The sequence below is a fragment of the Protopterus annectens genome, chromosome 5.part0 (assembly GCF_019279795.1).
Source record: "Protopterus annectens isolate FY-2018-M chromosome 5.part0, PAN1.0, whole genome shotgun sequence".
Taxonomy (NCBI): domain Eukaryota; kingdom Metazoa; phylum Chordata; order Ceratodontiformes; family Protopteridae; genus Protopterus; species Protopterus annectens.
The window spans coordinates 378,382,239-378,404,738 of NC_056735.1; the positions used below are offsets into that span (position 1 = coordinate 378,382,239).

The 22,500-nt window shown below is 43.5% G+C and overlaps 1 protein-coding gene across 1 annotated transcript in view; it reads left to right on the forward strand.

The window, feature by feature from the left end:
* The window catches only part of BLZF1 (basic leucine zipper nuclear factor 1), a 385,310-nt gene that overhangs the window by 118,327 nt on the left and 244,483 nt on the right, over positions 1 to 22,500 (forward strand). The window contains exon 4 of the mRNA XM_044072350.1: positions 9,703 to 9,902. Coding sequence (XP_043928285.1) covers positions 9,703 to 9,902 — 200 coding nt within the window. The remainder of the gene's footprint in view (positions 1 to 9,702; positions 9,903 to 22,500) is intronic.

The following is a 22,500-nucleotide window of genomic DNA, read 5'->3' on the forward strand; positions in this document are numbered from 1 at the left end:
CCAAATTCCTCGGTATTTTCCAGTTTTGAGGGCAAAATAATGGGGTGCCACGATTTCCTGATTGGCCCCTTTAATTCCCGTTTTTTTTTTTTTAATTCTTGTTTTTATATCATTTACAACTTAATGGCTGGCCATGGTTGATGTCACCACACATTGCCACCCTACAGGGGCATGCATGCATAAGCTTTGTGAGGCAGACTGCCTGTTGGAGATATTTGAACTGTTTTGGAGGGAACATAGTGGTAATGGCATTAGTGGATCTCTTGTCCAGTATCCGCCCAGCACCCACCCACTCATGGTCCACAGGTGAGCCTCCAGGTAAGAAAAAAAATTAAAAACAAGACAATTCATCATACTTGCTTTACACGGTAGCAGCAAATGCGATTGTTCTGTAAGTCCGTGCAATTTGTTTGTGGAATCTGTTAATTCGACGATTCGCATTCAAGTTTGTCTATGTGAGGGGATTGCTGCAGCCAATTCAGACAGAAGATTGCTGCAGCCAATTCAGACAGAACAGCAGCTATTTGCTGCCAAAGTGAATGTTTAATTCAAGGAATAATTTCCGTTCAGATAAGGAGATTTTAAGTCTGTACAGACTGCAGTGCGTGTGCTGCAGTCCATTTTATTTGAGGAATAATTGTTTGAGTTGCATTCCGTCACCATGTGTGTGTAAGGAAGTACTGTTCAATTCAAGAGCAAGTGTAATTCATTCCATGCAAGCCTGTGTGTGTGCAGTGATAATTTGACAGGTCACATTCAAGTGTGTGTATGTGAAGGGATTGCTGAAGCCAATTCAAACTTGCCAACGAGCCGAGTGTTCAAGTTCAATTCGGAGAATAACTTCCGTTGAAGTAAGGAGATTGTAAGTCCATTCAGTGTGTGTGCTGCAGAATAACAGTCCGTTTTATTCAAGGAATAATTGTGTGTGCTGCAGTATGTTTTATTCAAGGAGGAATAATTGTTTAATTCCATTCCCTTGTGTGTGTGTGTGTGTGTGTGTGTGTGTGTGCAGTCATAATTTGACAGGTTGCATTCTGTGTTGGGCCATTTATGCTGAGTGTGAATCTAAGTAAATATACTGATGGAATTCTTTGTCATTTTATACATTCAGATATTAACAGTACAGCAGGCTAAATGATGCAGTAATAAATTAGTTGCAATTTAGAGTAGCTGTTTTGATCAGGGTAGCCTCTTATTTGATCAGTCTAATCATGTCTGATGTGCAGTTGTTAGAATCCATTTTTAAGAAGTTGTAGGAAATCGAAGTAAATTAAGGATGGACATTGAGAAGTATGCTAGCATTAACATTTATAGTCTACTGTTAAATAAAGGAATAAGATTGTTTTAATTATATAGTCTATAATCAAATCGTACAGCTGCTTTCCCAACAAGGGAGATAACACATAAAACCATTAGGAAACTTGAAGAGGCGTATAGTCTAGGCATGCAGTCTATTTCCTATATCTGACCTGGACTGCTGTCCCAGTGTACATGTACCTGTCAACATAATTTGAGCTGTAATTGTTTCTATTTAGTTTATTGACAATTTTTACATTGCTTAATGACATCAGTAGCCAAGTCTCTGTTTAAAGCTATTGTGTGCTGCTGTGCCCATTCCATTGTGTGCCCATCTTCCCATTCTAGCTTCCATGGAGATCTCTTCAGTTCTCCATTTCATCCACCTTCTGGTTGTGCATCCTTTTATTTGTGGTAGACAGCATGTGGGCATCTGCATGTCCCACATGTTTTACATTGTTCAACTGTTTCCAAGATTTTTTTTTTTATTTGTTTGAAAACAAAATATTTTTAATGGTCTTTTGAACCTCCCATTAAGTGTATACCATGAATCTTTTGATGTTGTTGCTGCCATACTGTAACCAGGTTGTCTGTCCCTTATATACACTGCCTAGCTGTAGGTGTAAATAAAAGCGTCATCCTCCGGCAGAAAATTACTGATGGCCTGCACTGGCCTAATTATTGGAGTCTGCAGAACCTTCATTATATATTATGTTCATAGGCATTAAGCCACCCACCACCCACTTTGTGTCATTCATAGAGGTTCTAGCAGAACCATCAGTGAACCATGCATTCTCTGTCTGCTGTAGTCAGCTAATCAAAGAGAGGTACTTCAGATATTAGAGACTTCAATATTTTCTGATGTTTTTCCACTGGCATCCACATGTACGTATACGTGAATATCAATATGTGTGTGCAGATGTTTGCGTGTTTTTGTATGTAAGAGACTACACATAAATTGTGATACAGACTGCTGCTAGGTCAGAGAAGTTTATTTGAGATGGAAAATAATTTATTGTTCTCGGAGATGTCAAATGAAGACTGGGGAAATCAAACACAATGTAAGAAGAGCAGTTAGATTGTTTCTGAAGAAAATTAGTAGTATGAGCAATGAAAGTTTTTAGATACATATATAAATATTTATAGCTGGATCTCTCTGTATACATTATCTCTATCCAGATCTACATATATGTAGCGTATAAACAGATAGAAGTGTGCTTGTAGTGGGTCGAGGTCTAACTAAACACAATGATAAATAAAGCTTTGTAATTACTGAGCTCTCTTGCTTTAAGAAAAGAAATAAGCCCAAGATAATGTTTGAATTGAAGAATGGAAAAGTTAAGAATGAGATGATATATTTATTTCCTTTTCTGAAGTGCCATGTGGTAGAGCTATGAATAAGGGCTTCACATTTGATTTTAGAAATCTGTGATTTTTTTATTTAGTTATTTATTTTTTGCACATTTGAATGAAATTATGCTTTTGTTGTTGTATGTGACCAAGCAGAAACATACAATAAATACAGCAAATTTCACTTTATGTAACTGTAAAGCATAAACATGGCCTAGTGTGCTATGTTTCTTTTTCTCACATTTATGTCACTTTCTTTGTCCTCCTTTTGTCTTTGGTAGCATTTTATTCTGTAAGCTGCTTTGCTTGCTTTTCAGCAGTCGGCATTTGCTATGAAATGAAAACCTGTGTGTGTGTGTGTGTGCATTTCCTTTTTTTTTTTCCTAGCTTTGTCACTAACTTCTGACTTGAGCTAACAGATTGACAGATAATGCTGTCTGCACTTGTTTTTGTTCTTGAAAGCAATTCACTGGCCGATGGCCTCTAATCTGTACTTTGTGGTGGTGTGCAATTAGAGAGAGAGTTATCTGTGCAGGCTAGCTGGAGGAGGAAAATGATGGGGAAGCCTGGCCTGGGTTGTAAAAAGGCCTGTGCTGTGTTTAAGTTGATTTTATTTTTGTATATATAAGAATTGTATTTGAATTTTATACAAGTTCAAATGTCAGTAATATACGTAATACAGTTTGTTCTGGTTTATATTTTGTGTTATTTAATGAATGCTGAAGCGCAGCCTCAGTTAATTTTATTTTTCTTTAAAGAAAATTGTATTTTAGTTTTGCACAAGTTCAAATATAAATAAAACACTGTTGTTCTTCTGCTTATTTTGTGATTCATGATCATATTTTGGTTGTCTGTTCTTCAGTTTGTGTTTAAAAGTTGGTACCCCACAATTCCATTGGAGTAGGTGGGGTTACATAGTTATGTATGCAAATTGTGTGTTAATCAGCATATGGATTTGTACCTATTTTTCATGGGCCTTTGTCCAGATGTTTGATGTCTCCAGGTTGAGAGTAATGCTCCTGACTCATTTAAGAGATCCTAGATGATGCATCCTTCTCTGCCACAGCATAGATACTTAGACTGCTCCTGCTGGTCCGTCTTCTGCAGTTCCTGGTGAAAAAATTAATTTACCTGAGAGCCATTGCCGATTTTATGCAGGCTCAGTTTGCACCCCAACTGATGTGGGTGAACCTGCAGTGGCAATCTGTTGTTCCTCAGACTGCTCACTTGCCTCTATGACTTCCTCTGTTGTCCTTTTGGCCAAAACAAACCAGGGTGTCAGCCACATCAGCATCAGCTGTTCCAATGGCCAAACCAGGCATGGGAGAACCATCTTTACTGGGATATGGAGTTTCACCAGGTAATGCTACAGGATGTGTCCATGAGAAGAAACCTCTTGAAAGGCACAGATTCCTCTTCTAGTCAGTCACAGAAGATAAGGAAAAAGGTTAAACATTGTTCACCTGAGCTTGCAATATATGTAAGGTGATGATCTTACCTTAACTAAGTATTGTTGTATGCAGTCCTGGTACACAGCCTTCAGTACCTGTCACTTGAGATGTCCCTTAGGAATTTAGATAGAGAAGTATGAGCTAGATAGAAGCAGGGCTTCATTTCCTACAGATTCTCCAGCCCAATATTCTGACCCTAATGAAAACTGATTTTTGTAACCTCCTTGTGAGTTTTTTTTTGTTTTTTTAGCAGATTGTTATGAAGATTAATGAGTTTTGTTTGTTAAGGAAACTAATGGATGTTCCCACTGTGTTGAGGACTTTTTTATAGTGTTGTAAGTGCATTTGACACATTCTGCTCCTTTTCCTCCTGGGGCACCATCCTTGGAAGAAGTACAGTGGATATAAAAAGTGTACACACCCCTGTTAAAATGCTAGGTTTTTGTGATGTAAAAAAAAGACCACAATAAATCATTTTAAAACTTTTCCCACCTTTAATGTGACCTATAACCTGTACAATTCAATTGAAAAACAAATCTGTTGAGGAAAAAATATAAAAAAACATACAATAAGCTGGTTACATAAGTGTGCACCTTTTTATACAGATTTGGTGTTAGAATTTTTCATTCTTCCACTTTGGTGTATAGAATGTATAGAATTTTTAACTATCAGTCCCATGTGTAGAAGCTTGTGCCTAACTCCATGTTAGTATTTGACATGTCTCTAGTATTTAAACATGCATTGGAGATGAATGATTGTACAGATACTGTGTTGCCTCTGCTTCTGCTAATGTTTGAGGAGGTATGCCTTTTCTGTTGAAATAGTCAGAATTTTTGAATTCAGCTTTAGAGAAAAAAGGTTTTATTTGACCCATCTGCTGCTTAGGTCCACAGTTTGAGGAAAGAAGGAAATTGGCTTAGGAACTTTCTAAGAATTGTCAGACCCCCTTTAAAGTCTCCCAGATACTCTTTCATGCCTAAGAAACAAATAGAGATGGCAGGAGAGGAACTGTAACAAGCAGAAACCTTTCCAGTAAAGTGACAGTATAAAGTATCAGGATGGCTGTGCTAGCTTGCCTCCTTCCTGCCTCAGTCTCAAAAACCTGTCCCAACAACTGTTTTTTTTTTTTTTCTTTCTCCTTTGGCAGTAGATTTTAAGACTCATGAGGATTAAAGGTGGTTCTGGAGTTGTACAGCTGGCACTGGAAACAAAGTCTACTTTCAGGGCGAGTTCCTCTCCTCCCTTCAAACCAGGCAGATTTTTTCCCTCCGTTTGTTCAGCTTTGTTCATCTTAGGAGTCATAGAACCTGCTATTTATTCAAGGAGCAAAAGCTTCTTTTCCAGAATGTTTCTAGTACCAAAGAAAGATCTTTCTTGGAGACTAGTTTTAAATCTTTCCTTCTTATGTCAGTGTTGAGGAGTTTCCATATTTAAAGATTTTGACCCTTCAGAATCTGTTATTACTTGCACCCGAAGGAATGTTTATGGTAACATGGGACCTAAAATTCTCTTAACTTCTGGGTTTGGGTTACACAGTCAGTCAGGTTTCTGCATAACCATTAGGTTATCTGCTGCTTCAAGAGTGTTTACAAAATGTTTTAATTCCAGTCATAACTTATGGCACTCATTTTAGGATTCCAGATAAACATTCAAAAATCCTCCTCAACTGTTTCACACCAGGTGTTTTTTCTACAATGCCTTATAAACACTCCCCAGTAAAAATGTTTGATGCAGGAGAAAGTGAAATTTTATCTGGACATCTTCCTAAATGTTGGTTCAGTCTCTGACTTCAGCCAGTGTTTCTCAAGATTCTAGGGTTCATGGCATCTATGATTCTCATGATTCCTCTTGCTAGGTTGTACATGAGAAAGATTCCATATCTAAAAAAATATGGACCTAGCACATGCATCCTTTAGATTTTTTCAAATACTTGACTCAAATTTTGTATATATGGTATTGCACTGGAGAAAACTACAAATGCAGTTAAGTGCACCCCCCCCCCCTTTTCTCAACCTCCAAGTCAATCTGTAACTACAGACTCCTCAGAATTTCCTTGGTGGCAGTTCCTGTGAGGGCAAAAGTGCAAGGCCTGTGGGGTTCTTTGAACAGAACAAAGCACGTAATTTTGCAAGAGATGTGGGCTGTGATCCATGCTTCCTCTCTTCATATACAGTCCCGTGGACCTTGCCTGATTACAGACAACTCCATGGTGATACGATACATTTACAAGCTAGGGGTCACAAGGTACAAGGTTTTACCCTCTATACAGGCTGGCTATGATTGCTTTTGAGTTAGCTGTTTAGCATTATTTAATCCTCTAAGCATATTACATTCCTTCAGATCAAAGTATAGTGGCAGAAAAACTTAAGCAGGACAAGGGCAGACCCTCACTAATACAGTTCGAGTTGTTTTCAGGGTATTGATCTAGTTCTTGGGAATGCCTCAGATAGATTTGTTAGCCTTCTAAAACAAACCCAATTACTAGATGCTTTTTTAATTTGCTTGCAGGGGAATGTTTCTTTATGTAATCCCACCCTTTCCACTTTTATATCCAGGGTAATTATAGTGATTCATAATGACGCTCAAAAAATACTCTTAGTGACCCCCTTTTAGCCAAGGCAATATTGGTTCTACCTTTTTGTGGAATTGGCCGAGAACAGTTAAAACAAGCAACCTCAATACCTGGATCTATTCATTCTGGACAAGGGAGAGTTTAATACACCCCAGTCTAAAACATCTTAAATTGTCTGCCTTAATTTTCATACCGTTTAGGCACCTCTCTTTTGAGGATATGCAGCAGGTTCTAAAGGAAGACAGGAAATCCTGCTAATATATATGTGGAAGAATTTCTAGTTGGTTCTTGCCCAATAACCTGGCCCAATCTGGGATTGTACCCATGGTGCTCAAGTATTTGTGCAAGTTACTTGCCTCTGGCCTTTGTACTGCTTTATCAAGGTACATCTTCAGCTATGTCAGTATGTCTGCCCACGGATCCTTCTTTCTTCAATGTTTTCTTAGTAAAATAGCTTCTGATAGGGGTGTTTAACCTGAGATCACTTTGTAAACAGGTAGCTCCTTCCTGGGATCCTTTCTTTCTGCTGGAAAAATTAAGCACATCTCCATCTGAACTTGCACATAAGGCTGATCTAAGGTTCATTACAAGAAAAACTGTTACTGTCTTTGCTGTGACATCCGAAGTATGAGTGTCTGAGTCGCAAGCTCTGTTGATGGGTAAACCCTGTCCGGTCTGCTTTTAGCATAGGGTATCATTAAGACCAATTCCCTCATTCATGCCAGTGTTTCAGAATTTTTTTTGATTCAGGCCATCAGTCTCCCATTGTTTTATACTAACCCTCAAAACCATCGAGAAGATTTGTGGACTGAACAAAGTCCTTCGTAAAAGCCAGTTGGCTATTAATTTCTTAAGTTGAGACTAAGAAAGGACAGTCCATGCCAAAACAACTTTTTCCAGTTGGTTGTCCTTTGCTGTTTCCTTTTGTTATACCTACCATGATAAACCAGTTCCAGGCAATGTTTGGTCCCACTGTCTGAGAGCCTGGTCTTTGATGGAATGTTGGAAATGGCTGGACTGTAGAAGCTTTCTAGGGACAGCTACATAGTTCTCTCTACATATCTGTACAAGAAATTGTGTACTAGATTTTTTATGTGTAGATCCAGGACCAGCTTTGCTAGGATATCCTTCAGGGGCTCCTGGAGCCATACATGTCTTCTTCCCAGGTTGAATAGGTATTGGTAATCAATCCATATAGCCTAAAGGCTATTACAGCAGTGGGAATGATGAACTTAGTTGCATTTACCCGTAACAGTAGATGATAGAATCATCACTGCTGCAGTAACTGCACCCACTCAACACCCCCTCAGTGTATAGAGTTTTTATTGGGAAATAGTCTGATGACTGTTTTTTGTTTAGTTCAGGATGAGTAAGCTGCTTAACTTTTAGACAAAGTCCTGTCGATTTTGCACTGTCAGTACCGATTTTCCCTTCTTGGAGTAGACTTCAGAGTGAAAGTGTAGGAGGGGAGCCAGAACTTTTGTAAGCTGTCTGTTTTTTGCGTCTTGGGCAAGACGCACCCTATGTAGCCTAAAGGCTACTATAGTAGTGTGGAATTTAAGCATCTACTGTTACTGGTAAGTGTGACTTGGATAGCTGTACTTTACTGTCTAGGCAGGTCACTGGACCATCTCTTTGCCTTTGTGTGGAGTGAACAAGGCTAACCAGTGACTTAATAGACTTTTGTCTGAACGGCTATCTTATTTCATTATATTTTGTTGTATAAAGCATGGCAAGGTCTTAAAGAGTTGGGTGAGGCTTATTCCTGTTGGAGCAGTAGTCTTGTGAGCAGCTTTCTTTAAGCATGTCTCTTCAGGAGCATGTGTGGTCCATCTTCCTGATCATACACTCACGTGTTGGACAGCCAGTCATTGAGTAGGGCAGGATTTAGTATAACAGTCCTTCAGGGCCCCCTTTTTATATTTGCAGAGACTTCCTCTTTGCCTTTGTCCAACACTTGGGAGTTCTTGTTTTGGGAATCTACTGTGTATGAGAAGTTCTGATTCAACAGTCAAACATATGAAGAGTTTACAACAGCTTTTTGAGAAACTTGCCTTAATAGTAAATGTTCAAGTAGGATCAGTATTGCAGTACAGATTCCTTTCCACCTTCCCCATGCAGATAGAGGTCTTCTACAAATTACCACTTAAATTAAAGGGATGTTATGTGGGTTTTCAGAGTAGCAGGTAGCCCAAAATCAAAACCATTGGTCTCTGTTTCCTGACCTTTACTGTCATTGCTTCAAGTCCTCCCTGTGGTCGCGTGGGTTTCCTCCCACATCCCAAAGACAATGCTGTAGGTGGATTGGGCACTCTCTAAATTGGCCCTAGGTGTGTGTGTGTGTGTGTGTGTGTGTGTGTGTGTGTGTGTGTGTGTGTGTGTGTGTGTGTGTGTGTGTGTGTGTGTGTGTGCGCTTGTCTGCCTTCTGTGGAAGTTTGGGTGCTGGGCTGGCAACTTGACACTGTAAAACACCACTACCAATCATGAGCGGACAGGTGATCCGCTGTGGCGACCCCTAACCGGGAAAAGCCGAAAGAAGAAGACTATCATTGCTTCAGAAAAGCAACGGATGACTGCATCTGGTTTTCTTTATGGATGACATCCCTTTTAATTGACCAACTCTTTTCTGTTTGCACCCCCCCTTTCTTCTCTCCCCTAGCAATTTCTGTAAAGGTACAAATGGCTGTCTTCACTGGATATGCTTATTCTTGCTCTCTCATATTGGTCTGCAACATCTGCTGCTGTTTTTTTGGCAACTGTCTCTCTCTTGTCATTGTCTGTTAGGAGTTTGCCTTTGCTGATGTTCTTAAGGCTGTGTGAGTCCAGTCTTCGGGGTGAATGTCTGCCTTGTGGTAAGTCCCATATGTAGTAAGGAATTACATTGCAACAGAGCTTGTACTCAAAACATTTACTGTTATGGGTAATTTTTTTATACAGCTGTACTTTCCTAATGTATGACTGCAGATGAAAGGCATAGTGACAAGTACAAAGGATCAGAAGCATTGCTGAGGAGAACATTTTGTTTTCATTTAGGTCAATCGAGAACTGAAGAAATTACTTGTTGCATCTGTTGGAGATGACTTAGAATATCACTTTGAGCGTATGGCACGAGAGAAAAACCAGCTAATACTAGAGAATGAAACACTGACAAAAAACTTGGTCCATACTTCAGAACAGTTAGAAAGGATGACAATACAGTGTGATGTGTGGCGTAGCAAGTTTCTTGCAAGCAGGTAAGCTTTGTAGTTAACAAATCTTGGTTTTATACTCCAGTTGGAGTAGTTTGGGGGTAGAACAGTAAATTGTAGTTCCAGGATAGCTTTTTTTTTTTTTTTTTTTTTTTTTTTAACTTATTTTCACAAGATGCTTGTTATACCTACTGTTCACTCCATTTCCAGATGTACCGTTGCACAGTATTCCCTCTGCTGTTTCATTTTGGCATTAAGAATTAATTATTCATATATGAAATTTAACCAGATGAGTAAAAGTTTGCTTGTCTTAGTAAAACTGTATTTAAGCAGTCCAGGTTATTGCTAGCCTTTTTGAATTAATTATGCAACACTTAGTTTTAGTCTGTTATTTAGAAAACTTCTTTTTTTTTTTTTTACTTTCATTTAACTTAAATACTAAGAGGAGCCCAAGGGCAGTTATTTTCGGCATCCGACTCCCATTGTATATGTCAGGTATTTTCCAGGAAGAGTTTATACTTGTACAATTTTTTACATAAAAAATGGGCCGGATTCACAGACAAGTTAAAACGTCTCTTACACGGAGTGGGCGTGGATAAGCTAATCACCTCACTTGCAGCCGAATAGCATGCAAATGAGGATGATTAGTGATCCAGGAAGCCCAGAACAGCCCGTGTAAGAGCCGTTTTAGCTGCAGAAATGTACTCAGTTGACAACTGAGTACGTTTCTGCAAAAACTGCAATGGAGCCATGTCAGCTCCAAATAAAGGGTGCATATGTGTCAGGCAGCATGCCAATGGCCAAATATGTGGCCATTGGCAAAGTAACCTGATGCAAATATATTAAAATATAATTTTTTTTTTTGGCGATTGCCGATGTTTAAACCCAGTGCAGCCCCGAGCAAATGGGCTGCGCTGTATAAAACATAAAAACGAAGGTTATAAACCCACAAATGTGGGTTTTATGCAATACATGGAATGTCAATGCAGGGACCAGCAGACCAAAACCAACATGGCCACCGTGTAGTGGTTGCTAAGGGGGGAAGCTGAGTCTAAGACATGTAACTAAGCATTAGTAGGCAATCTGATGCAAATGAGTGTTAGGATACTGAATTCCACTGTCACATAGCAAATGAGCACAGTCTGAGTAGTGTAAGAGTTACAGAAGGGGGAGGAACAGAGTAGGAGATAGGTGACATCACAGGGGGGAATGGTAGAAAGAAATGCAGTTCATTGGAGGTCAGAGTTACATGACAGATGTCAGACAGATATCATGGAAAGAGGTGTGCCACTAGATAAGCATGAGAAAGTCAAGAAATGGAAGGTGTACACTGTTGCCTACACCAAAGTTTCTTGCTGGGCGTGCATGCGCACATGTGCGTGCCATGAAGCGCGAGTAAGGCAGTGTGCGCGCGTGTAAGGCAGACTGAGCATGTGGGAGTGTGTTGGGAGATGTTTAACACTGTTTGCGCGGGTGTGCACGCGTTTTAATCCAAATAAACAGATTCTGAACTGTGTAAGCATGTGTGCGCGCGTGTAAGTCACTGTGAGCGTGTTTCTGCTGGTTTGCACACGGCTCCTCCCTGAGGAAACGGAGAGGAAAAAGGAAGCAACAGATTTAGTAGGAAGCTAGCAGGGAATACTGCTGGAGCTAGCGGGTGAAAACAATTGGAAACAGGCAATTACACAGGCAGAATAGTAGCCCAGCCCAGCACTTAAAACTCTGCAAACAGCAGTGCAGGATGTTTCTCTCAAGAGACACTGCAAGACAGGAGTAAGCTATTAGAAGTGAAAACTGAAAAAGCTGAACTCAGAGCAGAAATGTTAGGGGCTGCCATAGCTGTCATAATGAGACATAGGCGACTTGCTGAGGGTGGTGACAATGCAGATGGTGCCAGACAACCCACAGTGAGGAGACAGAGAAGAGTGTACAGGCCCAGGGTCACCTACCACGGGTTACATGAGCTGGAGATAGTAGAGCCCTATAGAGTGGACAGAGACCTCCTGCAGCAAATAGTGGAGCTGTGCAGGCCACGCCTCACACACAGAACCAACAGAGGGGAACCCATCCCAGTGGAAACCAAGGTATGTGTTGGCCTAAGAATACTAGCAACAGGTACCTTCCAGAGACCAACTGGTGATATGATGGGGATATCACAGGCATCAGCCTCCAGGGTACTGCACCAGTTCCTGGATGCCATGTCAGCGATCATGTATATTTCCCCAATGCCCATGAGGTATTGGCCAGCAATATGCGTCTCTTCCAGCAAATAGCGGAATACCCTGAGGTAGTGGGTGCAATAGACTGCACGCACATACGCATCAAAGCACCAGCCGGTGAGCGGGGTAGGGCATACATCAACTGCAAGGGCTTCCCCTCCATCAACTGCCAGGTCGTATGTGATGCCCAGGGCATAATAATGAATGTGTGTGCTGGCTGTCCTGGGAGCTACCATGATTCCCACATCTGGCATTTGATGCAGCTGTACCAGACATTTGCCAATGGGGACATCCCGCACGGACACCTAGTGGGGGATGCAGGTTATGCACTGGAGCCGTGGCTGATGACACCCATCAGAAACGCACACACACCTGAACAGGAACGCCATAATGAGGCACACGCACAAACACGTAATGTAATAGAGCGTGTGTTTGGGCTGCTCAAGTCACGGTTCCGGTGTCTGGACACATCTGGTGGAGCCTTGCAGTACACACCAACTACTTGTACCCAAATTGTCATGGTATGTGCTATGCTACATAATATGATCTTGCGAAAACAGCTGCAGCAGGACCAGCATAGGGCCGGGCCAAACAGCCCCCCACCATTGCCAAGGTCATCACAGGCAGAGCGTGACTCGGAGGAGGAACAACCTGAGCCTGCCCCAGTAGGCAGAAGGAGGCGTGCCCAGTATGCCCTGGCCTTGGCAAAGAGGCAACGCATAGCACATACACTGGCTCAGTAGGAACCCTGGGAATGATACCCCCTCTGACTCACTCAAATAATAACATGGATGCCTACAATGACATGACCTGCTCACAAACATGTACAGGGAAGTGTAATATGCATCCGACAGAGGCAGCCCTGCAGCACCACCTGAGGCATGAATGCCATGTGTTAAGTAATGTAACACCATGTACTATATGCACACCTGAGGACCCTGACTAACATCCTACCCTCACCAAGCATCATGCCACAATATGACAATGAGATGATCAAGTGCAATAATTGACTGAAGTATCGCAGTTAGTCAAAGGGGATCCAATGTGTGCCAGTCTGGGATGACATGCTGAGCATGACATGATGCTCCACCTGCTAGGACTGGCGTGCACCTATCAGTGCAGGCCATATGGATACTGGCAAAGGCTGTTGTTACCCACAGTGTGCCCTGAGTAGGTAAGGCTCAAAACACAAACCTATCTCCATAGGTATCGGAAGGGATAAGAATAAGATAAGGGATACGTCGAAACAGCAAGATGCATGCAGTCTAAACTCACCCAGTATGGAGAATGTTGATATCTGTGCTGTAACAGAAAACTGAGTCAAGGCTCACAACAGCACCCTAACACTACCAGGTTACACCTCATACTGTGCTGTACAGACTCAAAACATGGAACAAGCTACAAAAGCAGGGTGACTAGCAAGAATTGTCAAGGATAACCACACCCCCATGTTGGTACCACAACAAGAAGCAGCCTGGACGAGCCATGGTCAAGTAACAGTGGCTAAAACTGCCCCCCAGTTTATAGCCTGCTACAGACTACTGTCCCAACACCAGGAACTGCACCTGGCCTATGCTGGAATACATGAATATATCAAGTCCTCCAAACCACATTATATTGGGTGACTGAAAATACCCAGACATAGACTGGGAGCATTATACTAGCTCCAACAGTGTAGGACAAAAGTTCATAGAATCCATAAACCAAAAGGCCCAGGAACAACGTACCACTCCCACAAGAGGGGTAAGAATACTGGATGTGATAATCAGCAACATGGGTACTGGATGGCAAGACGAGAAGTGTATTGCTCACTGGTAAAACCAGACCATAGAGTAATCGCACTGGATATACAAATCCTGACCACAGGCCCTGGCCAGAACCACAGTGGAAAACATATGTAAAGCAATATTTGCACTCCTCCAAACTGATGTGGAATCCATTAAAGGTCCTGTGCAGGTGCAAAATATGGGCCAAACCTCAGAACCTGTAATACAGCCATTCCATGAACACTGCCAGGAATGCTTGGATTATGCAATCCTAAATTAAAACAAGACACAATGCCATACACGCAGGCATCTGGCATGGTGGACACCAGCCATAACCAAACCATGCAAGAGAATGAGGAAGCTACTACATGATAGAGCAAACATAAACAATGAAGTAATCACTGATCAGTAGTATGGCAATAAAATATGTCCACACATACAATCCACTAAGGCCAGCCACAACAAGTTGAATCTGTGAATCCTGAGGCAATGTTACACCTGCCCCAAGTACACAGACAACCCCCAACTCCACCCAAGAAATACAAATGTATGCGAGAGATGCAACCATCTATCCAAACTGGAGGCTCAGCTCCCTCAACTCAGTACTCCCAAAACTAGTCAGGAGGAGAAGGTAACCACACACACCACAAACACAGTCCCACATAGACCTATCACAACTGCAAACCAAACACAAACACAGAAAAACATTCCCGGAGGCACAAATTACAAACACAGCACACCAACAGAGGCCTCTAAAGCAGACACCCAATCAAACAACCTCCAAACATAGCACATGCAACACATAGTACACAAAGCTGGTGTGCCAAACAGTCACAGGCCAGAAGGAGAAACAACATGCCTGATACAGTTGTAATAGGTGACTCCATAGTCAGACACACTGCTGTCCCGCACACCAGACTGAACAAGGGAAAGGGTACAGTAAGCTGCCTGTAGGCTGCCACAATACGCCACATAACAGAAGTATGCATGTCACTCCAAAGCAAGTAGAAATATGATGCAGTCATAGTCCATGCTGGTGTGAATGACCTGAGATGTACCTCCCTAGACTACATGAAAAAAGACATAGATGAGCTCTCTGATTATGTAGTCCAGGCCAGTATGACACTCACCGTTTGCAGCATCCTACCCTTACCAAGAATAATGCCACAGTACAAACACGGAATGATCAGTCATAGCAAGTGGCACACTTACTGGTGTCATTCCAAGGGGATCCAATGTCTGTCTGCTTGATGTCATGCTTGACAAGCCACGCAGCTGTTCTTGGGATGGCTTGCACCTGTCACCCCTGGGCGTCTGGATATTGGATAAGGCCTTTGCCACCTCCATAGAGCCTTTTGTAGGCACGCTGAAAAGACTAACCCACCACCCTAGAAAACATAAGTGGAAAGAAACATAAGGGTAATGCTGACCAATGCCAGATTATGCATGCTCCCAAGGCCATCCCCAGTATGGAGAACATCGATGTCTGTGCAGTGACAGAAACCTGCTGCAAGCCTCCTGACAGCACACCAGCACTACCAGGTTATACCACATATCATGTGTCATGGCCCCAAAACCTGGAACAAAACATAAAAGGAGGGTGAGTATCCATATTCAGCACAGACACCCATACATCCAGGTAACTGACAATGCACAAGGCATTGGAGTCCACCCATGTGCAACTAACTGTAGGCAGGACTGCTGTACAGTCTGTAGCATGCTACAGACCACACTCTCACACACAGAAACCCCACCCAGCCGTCCTGAAGACACTGGACAGTATGAATGTCCCACCAAATACCAAACAAGGTACCACAAATTACCACATAGGTGGTAAACCATTATGTATGGAAGGAGTAATCAGGGACCTAGGGACACAAGTGGACAGTAACCTGTTATGTGACACTCACATTGCCAGTGTGGCTAGGAAGACTGTCTACATTTGACATCGTGATCAGGAAAGGATTCACATCTACGCCAACAGAGGTCATTGTGCCCCTATACTGTTCTCTTATCACACCCATAATCTAGTACAATGCCTCATATGGGATGTACCTTACCGGACACCTGCAGCAGTTAGAAAGACCTCAAAGGTACCTCACCAAGAGGATAAAGGGTCTCAAATACATGTCATATGCTGCCTGGCTGTAGACACCCCAGCTGAATGCAGTCACATACTGCCTACACAGAGGCATTGCATGCCTGTTGTAGAAGGCCATGCCCAACACAGGAGTAATGGACATGCTCCACCCCAGAAAACTCAAAGCCATCGGAGCTGTGAGAGTGAGAGATGTCAACCTCAACAAATAATGAAATAGAATGTGCTGGGGGGACAGATACATAATCCAGAGGCTCCCCACACCCTGGACCAGAATCCCACTCCATGTTAGGCAGAGCCCCTCACTGACACTCTTCAACAGGAATCTTGCCAAGTGGATGGATGATTGTAGAGTTACACTGGGGTCTTCACTGTGTCATGTCCAGACAGAGGCACAGCAAAGCAAATCATAAATGGCCATAATATTCACATAACAAGGGGTGGCAAAAGCCACACACACTCTGGCTAGGCTAACAAATGCCCTAGAGTGGATAGCCTAGTATGAACCTATGAACCTATGAAGATACAAATTGTACAGGACACTAAGGATAATCCCAAGGCTTTCACAACTGATGGTAGGAACCGTGTTGGGAATTCACAGATATGCTCTGAATCACACAAATATCACAAACACACACACATATTGCCAACATACATCCTGACAGGTGCAGTGCACCCCCCCAGAATGCAGAATATCTATCCCAGCAGACTGCTGGCCCCCTGACATTGCAGATGCTGAGGTAACTGCCAGCATCTACAAAGCAAAACACACAGCAGCAATGGTATGAGATGGTGTCCTGGGCTGAGTGCAACATGGACTCCCAAGATGAATGGAATGCCAAATCACACTACTGCTCAATGTCAGCCTTACCACAGAATATATACCCAAAGAGCAGTGTACAACAACAGTGGTCCTTCTCAACAAAGGTGTTGCCTGAATGGATACTAAAAACTACTACCCCAGAATCCTGAGAAGCTCGGTCTGCACAGCTATTGAAAGGATCAGCATGTACCACAGACATAAAGATATTGGGGACCTACTGACACCGGACCCTACTCAGTGTGGCTTTCGTAAGTGCAGATCCTGCCCCTAAACATGTTTGACTCAATTGAAACAGTCATTAAGATCATTGATGAGGGCAATGTGGTCCACACAGCGTAGCTGGACCTTGCAAAGGCTTCTATACAATACCCTACGTGTTCATTATAGATAAGCTCACCAGCTTAAATATAAACCCCTATGTCAGTAGAGGGGTTGCAAACCAGACCAAGGACAGAACAGACATGGTCAGACATGCTGCAGCCATGTCAGACTACAAACCAGATATAACTGGCATCCCACAAGGTTTGGTCCTGGGATCTCCCTCGTCTGGTATATATGTCCCATAGGTACAGGCAAATCTGGAAGGACTGAACATGTTTGCAGAGGACTGCAAACTGCTCACCATATATGATCCACCAGCTGACACAAGCATCCCACAAAAGGGCCACGTAGAAACAGACAACTGGTGCCATAGCCATGTCAGCAAGCTAATTGCAGAAAAGTGTATCAGCAAGCTAATTGCAGAAAAGTGTATAGTCAACCCCCGTGGATGTACAGTAAGTGCCCACCAATTACCACATAGGTGTTAACCCATTATGTAGTTAACATGTAATGAGAGACCTGGGGACACAAGGTGATAGATATCCTGCATTGGACAAACGTGCTGTAGTGTTTACAGAAACATACCATATACCCACCTAATCATGAAGGTTGTCAGATCTAGATAAGGGGAGGTCATTGTGGCTCTGCAGTCATCCTCCATCAGCGGTACAATTGACTACAATAGCCCCTGTGGGATGTACCTCAGCAGACACCTTCATCAACCGTAAAGTCCCCAACAGTACCTCACTGGGAGTATCGAAGAGCTTGCACAGATGCCATGTGTTGCCTGTGTTGCTGGTATCAATAAACATGCTGCACCTTGTACAATCTGAATGGCAGTGAGCTATGCACATGAGAGACCTGAACCCCAGCACTGACTTGCATAGGACAAGCTGTACTGCATGATCCATAACACAGAAGCCACCCCCACCCATGAGTGAACTCCCAGTACAGGCTACCCATAGAGTCACTTATCAATTTTCCTCAATAGGAATCTTGATGAGTGGATGGGAGATGGTAGCTTTATCCTGGGTATCACTGTCATGTCACAGGTAGACAGAGGCACAGTATACTAACCATGACATATGTCATGGTAAACTCCACTTACAATGTGTGTTGAAGGACAAACACACTCTCCAACTAGCATTAGACATGGACTAGGGCACATCGCTAGTGTTTGCAAATGTACACTTATGTTGTGGAATACACTACCAATGTTGAACAAGCCTGATTTTAAGTAGTTCATATCTGAACAGAATGCAACATGGTCATATGTACACAACTGGCCCCTAACCAGGCTGTTGTGCTCACTATCGAAATGTACAGCAGTGATAGCACTAAAGCCCAGGATACTGTCCACCACAGTCAAAGTACTACCAGTACGCTATACAGTACTACAGTGTTAGGTCAGTGTGAAAGGATGTTGACAACTGTATGCAAAGTATCCCATGCAAACACTGCAGGCACAGTATAATCCTGTTGTGTTCACACACAAAGCAGTTGTACAGTAACTACACAACATGACACACAACACACAACCATAAACTGGTGATATTTGTTGAAGTTCACACTCATCCACACATGTGGTGGGCTGCAGAGTTCAACATATGGAATGCTCACACTGGGTATGGTCACACACTTTGATAAATGAGACATATGTCAGACAACATGCCATGGGAAGGCTGAACTGGGCATGCTCACACACTTAGGCCAAATCTCAGTTTAGCAGTTGGACACACATATCTGGTATTTTTACGTGTTATTCCAGGAACCAACCACATTACAGCAGTCTGAACAGTGCACACAGTTAAATGACTACAGAGACATACATGATATAGTGGATCCCCCCAATATGCAAACATCTTCCACAGATGCACAAGTTGTTCATACAAACAGGGAATGCTATGGCAATAAAGATGTGCAAACAGTCTATCAGCAACAAATAATGTGCATTTGACAATTAAACATATGGGTGTAGAGGTCAACACTAGGCTGTTTGCCCTAGGGAATGACAGCTTAGCCAGAGTGTGCTTGGCGTCTGCCTCCCCACAGGATGCACATTCCCCTTTCTAAACACCGATGATGTCAGCACCCTATAAGTACAGCAGGAGAAAAGAAACCTCCCAGTAATGCGAATAGCACGCTCTGCTAATGCGTCCATCTCAAGTGTCATAACATAGTTAGGTAGGGGTTTGAATCCTGCAAATGGCAAGTGTGTGTGTTTGGCTGAGGGGGGTTGGTGTGTGTGCAATTGTGTGTGAGGGAAATGTCCCTTTTGGCAACTAGGAGAACAGACTACAGGATGCACATTTCCCTTTCTAAACACTGTTTAGCTGAAGGCCATGGCTCTGGCACAAGTTGTCTGTTTCTATGATGCCCCTTTGGAAGATGCTTGTGTCGGCTGGAGAGTCAATTATGGTGGCCAGTTCGCAGTCATCTGCATATTTGGTCAGCCACAATCCGTCCGTGTTGGCCTGTACCTCCAGTAAATATATACCAAACGAGAGGTCCCAGGACTGAGCCTTGTGGGACACTACTCATAACTGGTTTGGAGTCTGGCATGGCTCCAGCAATTCTAACCATGTGGGTTCTGTCCTTGAGCCACTGTGCAATCCATCTAGTGACATAGGGGCTTATATTTAATCTGGTGAGCTTCTCTAGAATGCCCAAGTGGGGTATTGTTGTGAAGGCTTTTGCGAGGTCCAGGTAGGCTGTGTGAACCACCTTCCCCTCGTCAATGGCCTTGGTGACTGTTTCAAAGAAATCAACCAGGTTAAACCTGGTAGTGCTGGTGTGCTCTCAGTAGCCCTGAACCAGGCATCTGTTACTGCACAGATATTGATGTTCTCCATGCCAAGGAGAGTTTTGGTGCATGCATCTGGAGGTTTAGACTTCTGGCGTTGGGTAGCATTACTCTTAGTTTCTTATCCCTTGTGATACCTATGAAGGTGGGTTTGTCATTTGAGCCTTGCCTAACATAGGCACTATGGGGGTAGCAAGAGCCTTTTCCAATATCTGAAAGCCCAGGGGTGACAGGTGCAGGCCATCCCTAGCAAAGCAGGTAGTTCAACAGAAGATGAATATGTGAAGGTGTAGTGCCTGTGATTAGTTAGCAGTAGCATATATGACTGCTCATGTGGACACATGCCAGGTAAGCCATATGCACTGTGTCACAGGCAATGTACATGTGAACAGGACAAACAGTGACATCCTGTCAAGTGGGATATGGACATACATATCGTAAGCTATGCAGATGGCACTAGGAGTCCATAGAAGCTCTATAACTATGCATTGCAGGTGTGATCAGTATTCCAGGGTAATTGCAAGCAACATGCATGCAAACAAAGCTGCAGTAAACAGGGCTGCATGTAGTCCATTGTACAACAAACAAGCTGTACCACTTCCAGTAGGTAACGCTGCAAATATGCAGGCACTATGCACATGTACATGGAAATACACGGGTCAGATGGCTAGGGTCCAGTCTCAGCGCACACAAGTGTACAGACCATGTACTGTCAGGATGTACAATAACTGGATGGAAACCCATGTGCTCATACCTGCAGTAATACACATGTCAAATAACAGACACTGAGCCTTCACTCAGTGGTTCCATACTTAGTAGGATGTATGCTACCTGGCCTGCCACCACAGTATCCCTGACATGTATGGGGACTCTCCCTCCTGTGACAGTTAGTTTTGTGTGTTGGGGCTGTCTAGCATGGTATGAGATGTGAGCATGCAGTGCTAGGGTGCTCCTGTGTGTCCTGTACCAGTCGTAGTACTGCACACATATCAACATCCTCAAACATCTGCATTGCAGAGTCCAGTGTGGGCAACATGCCACTTGCAAATTACATGTCCATCATGGATTGTTACTACATTCATTACCTTATCCCCTGTGCTACCTATGTATGTAGCCTTCTGTTGACATCATTACCACCAGTATGCCAACATGTGCAGATGATACACTATGGTAATTACCATGGGTGTAGACAACAGTACATGACAATCACACACTTACTGCATCAGGCATGCTGTGATATACCCACAAGTAATTCAGCACACAGTACTGTTAACATCATGATACTATTACTACACATCTATGTGGTCACCCTGTGCATCAGCAACATGTTAACCTGTACCTGCACAGTTGTTACAGATTGCAGGAGGTGGCACAGTTTCTTCATATCCACAGGGTATGAACTTGGTATGCCTGAGTCAGCCACAGATACCACCGATTGACATGTATGTGTATGTGTGTTGGTGAGGGACAGCAGTAGAAGGTGGGGCAATGTTGATGCAGTGTGTGCGTGTATGCGGTAGCCCTAGGTGTTGTCAATTTGCATGTGTGTATGGATGCACACAGTTCCACCTCATGGCTGCCATATACTGGTGTTTGTGGACAGCCACAGACTGTACCTGCCAGGTCATACAGATCAGTGTCTCTGGCCATGAACACTGTACCTGTGCCTTGCAAGGGTGCTACGGACCGTATCCAGTACCAACCCAGACTGGGTACTGTCATCAGAAGCAGGTGTTCGTTGACTGGACACAGATCCCTGTCGGGCCTGGCCAGAGCCATGTGCACATGGTCTCCTGGGGCAGTCTGATGACAGCACAGACCCAGCATTGCTGGGGCTGCTGCTGGCACTACGGGGGCGGCCGCGGCCCTGTTGTCCGCGACGACTGCCAGCTGCTGTTGTTGCTGGCATATGGCCACATCGACGCCTCAACCCCTGGCTCATGGACATGTAGTTGTGGAACCGGTCTAATATGTCCCCACAATGTCTGTCTATGACATCGGTGAAATCACGGATGGCAGCCGCAATGTCACGCATACTGTCAGTCATGGCTGTGCGACATGCTGTCAGCTCCCTCAGACCCTGTCTGGTGTACCATTCCATACGTGACTGTGCCAGCATGACAGCCCGAAACATAGCTGAGGTTGTAAGACCTCTGTGGGCATCGCCTGACAGGGCAGTACGCCCATGGATGCTCCCACGAGAACCCCTGGACATCTGTCTGTGTGGTACCATCTCTGGGCCATGCCCATGGCTGCTGTGTGGGGAGGCATGTGCCACAGATACCACATTACCCTGGTCAATGCCCACTGTATGCTGTCCATCACCTAGGGACATTGGTGACAAAGGGTGTATTGGCAGGATAACTGTGCGCATTGATGGGGTCGACAGCTGTGTACCATCAATCGGCTGACCAATGGCAGACCCTGGCATACCTTCCTGTGCCATTACACAGATGTCATCATTATCAGTACCCACGGCACCTGATTCAGGTTCCCTGCTACATGACACCAGAGCAGCACCAGAACCTGTGGGAGGGAAACAGGAAACACAGTTTACAATGTCTACACATTACCAGTGATGCACAGGTGCACACATGCACACAGTTTCACACA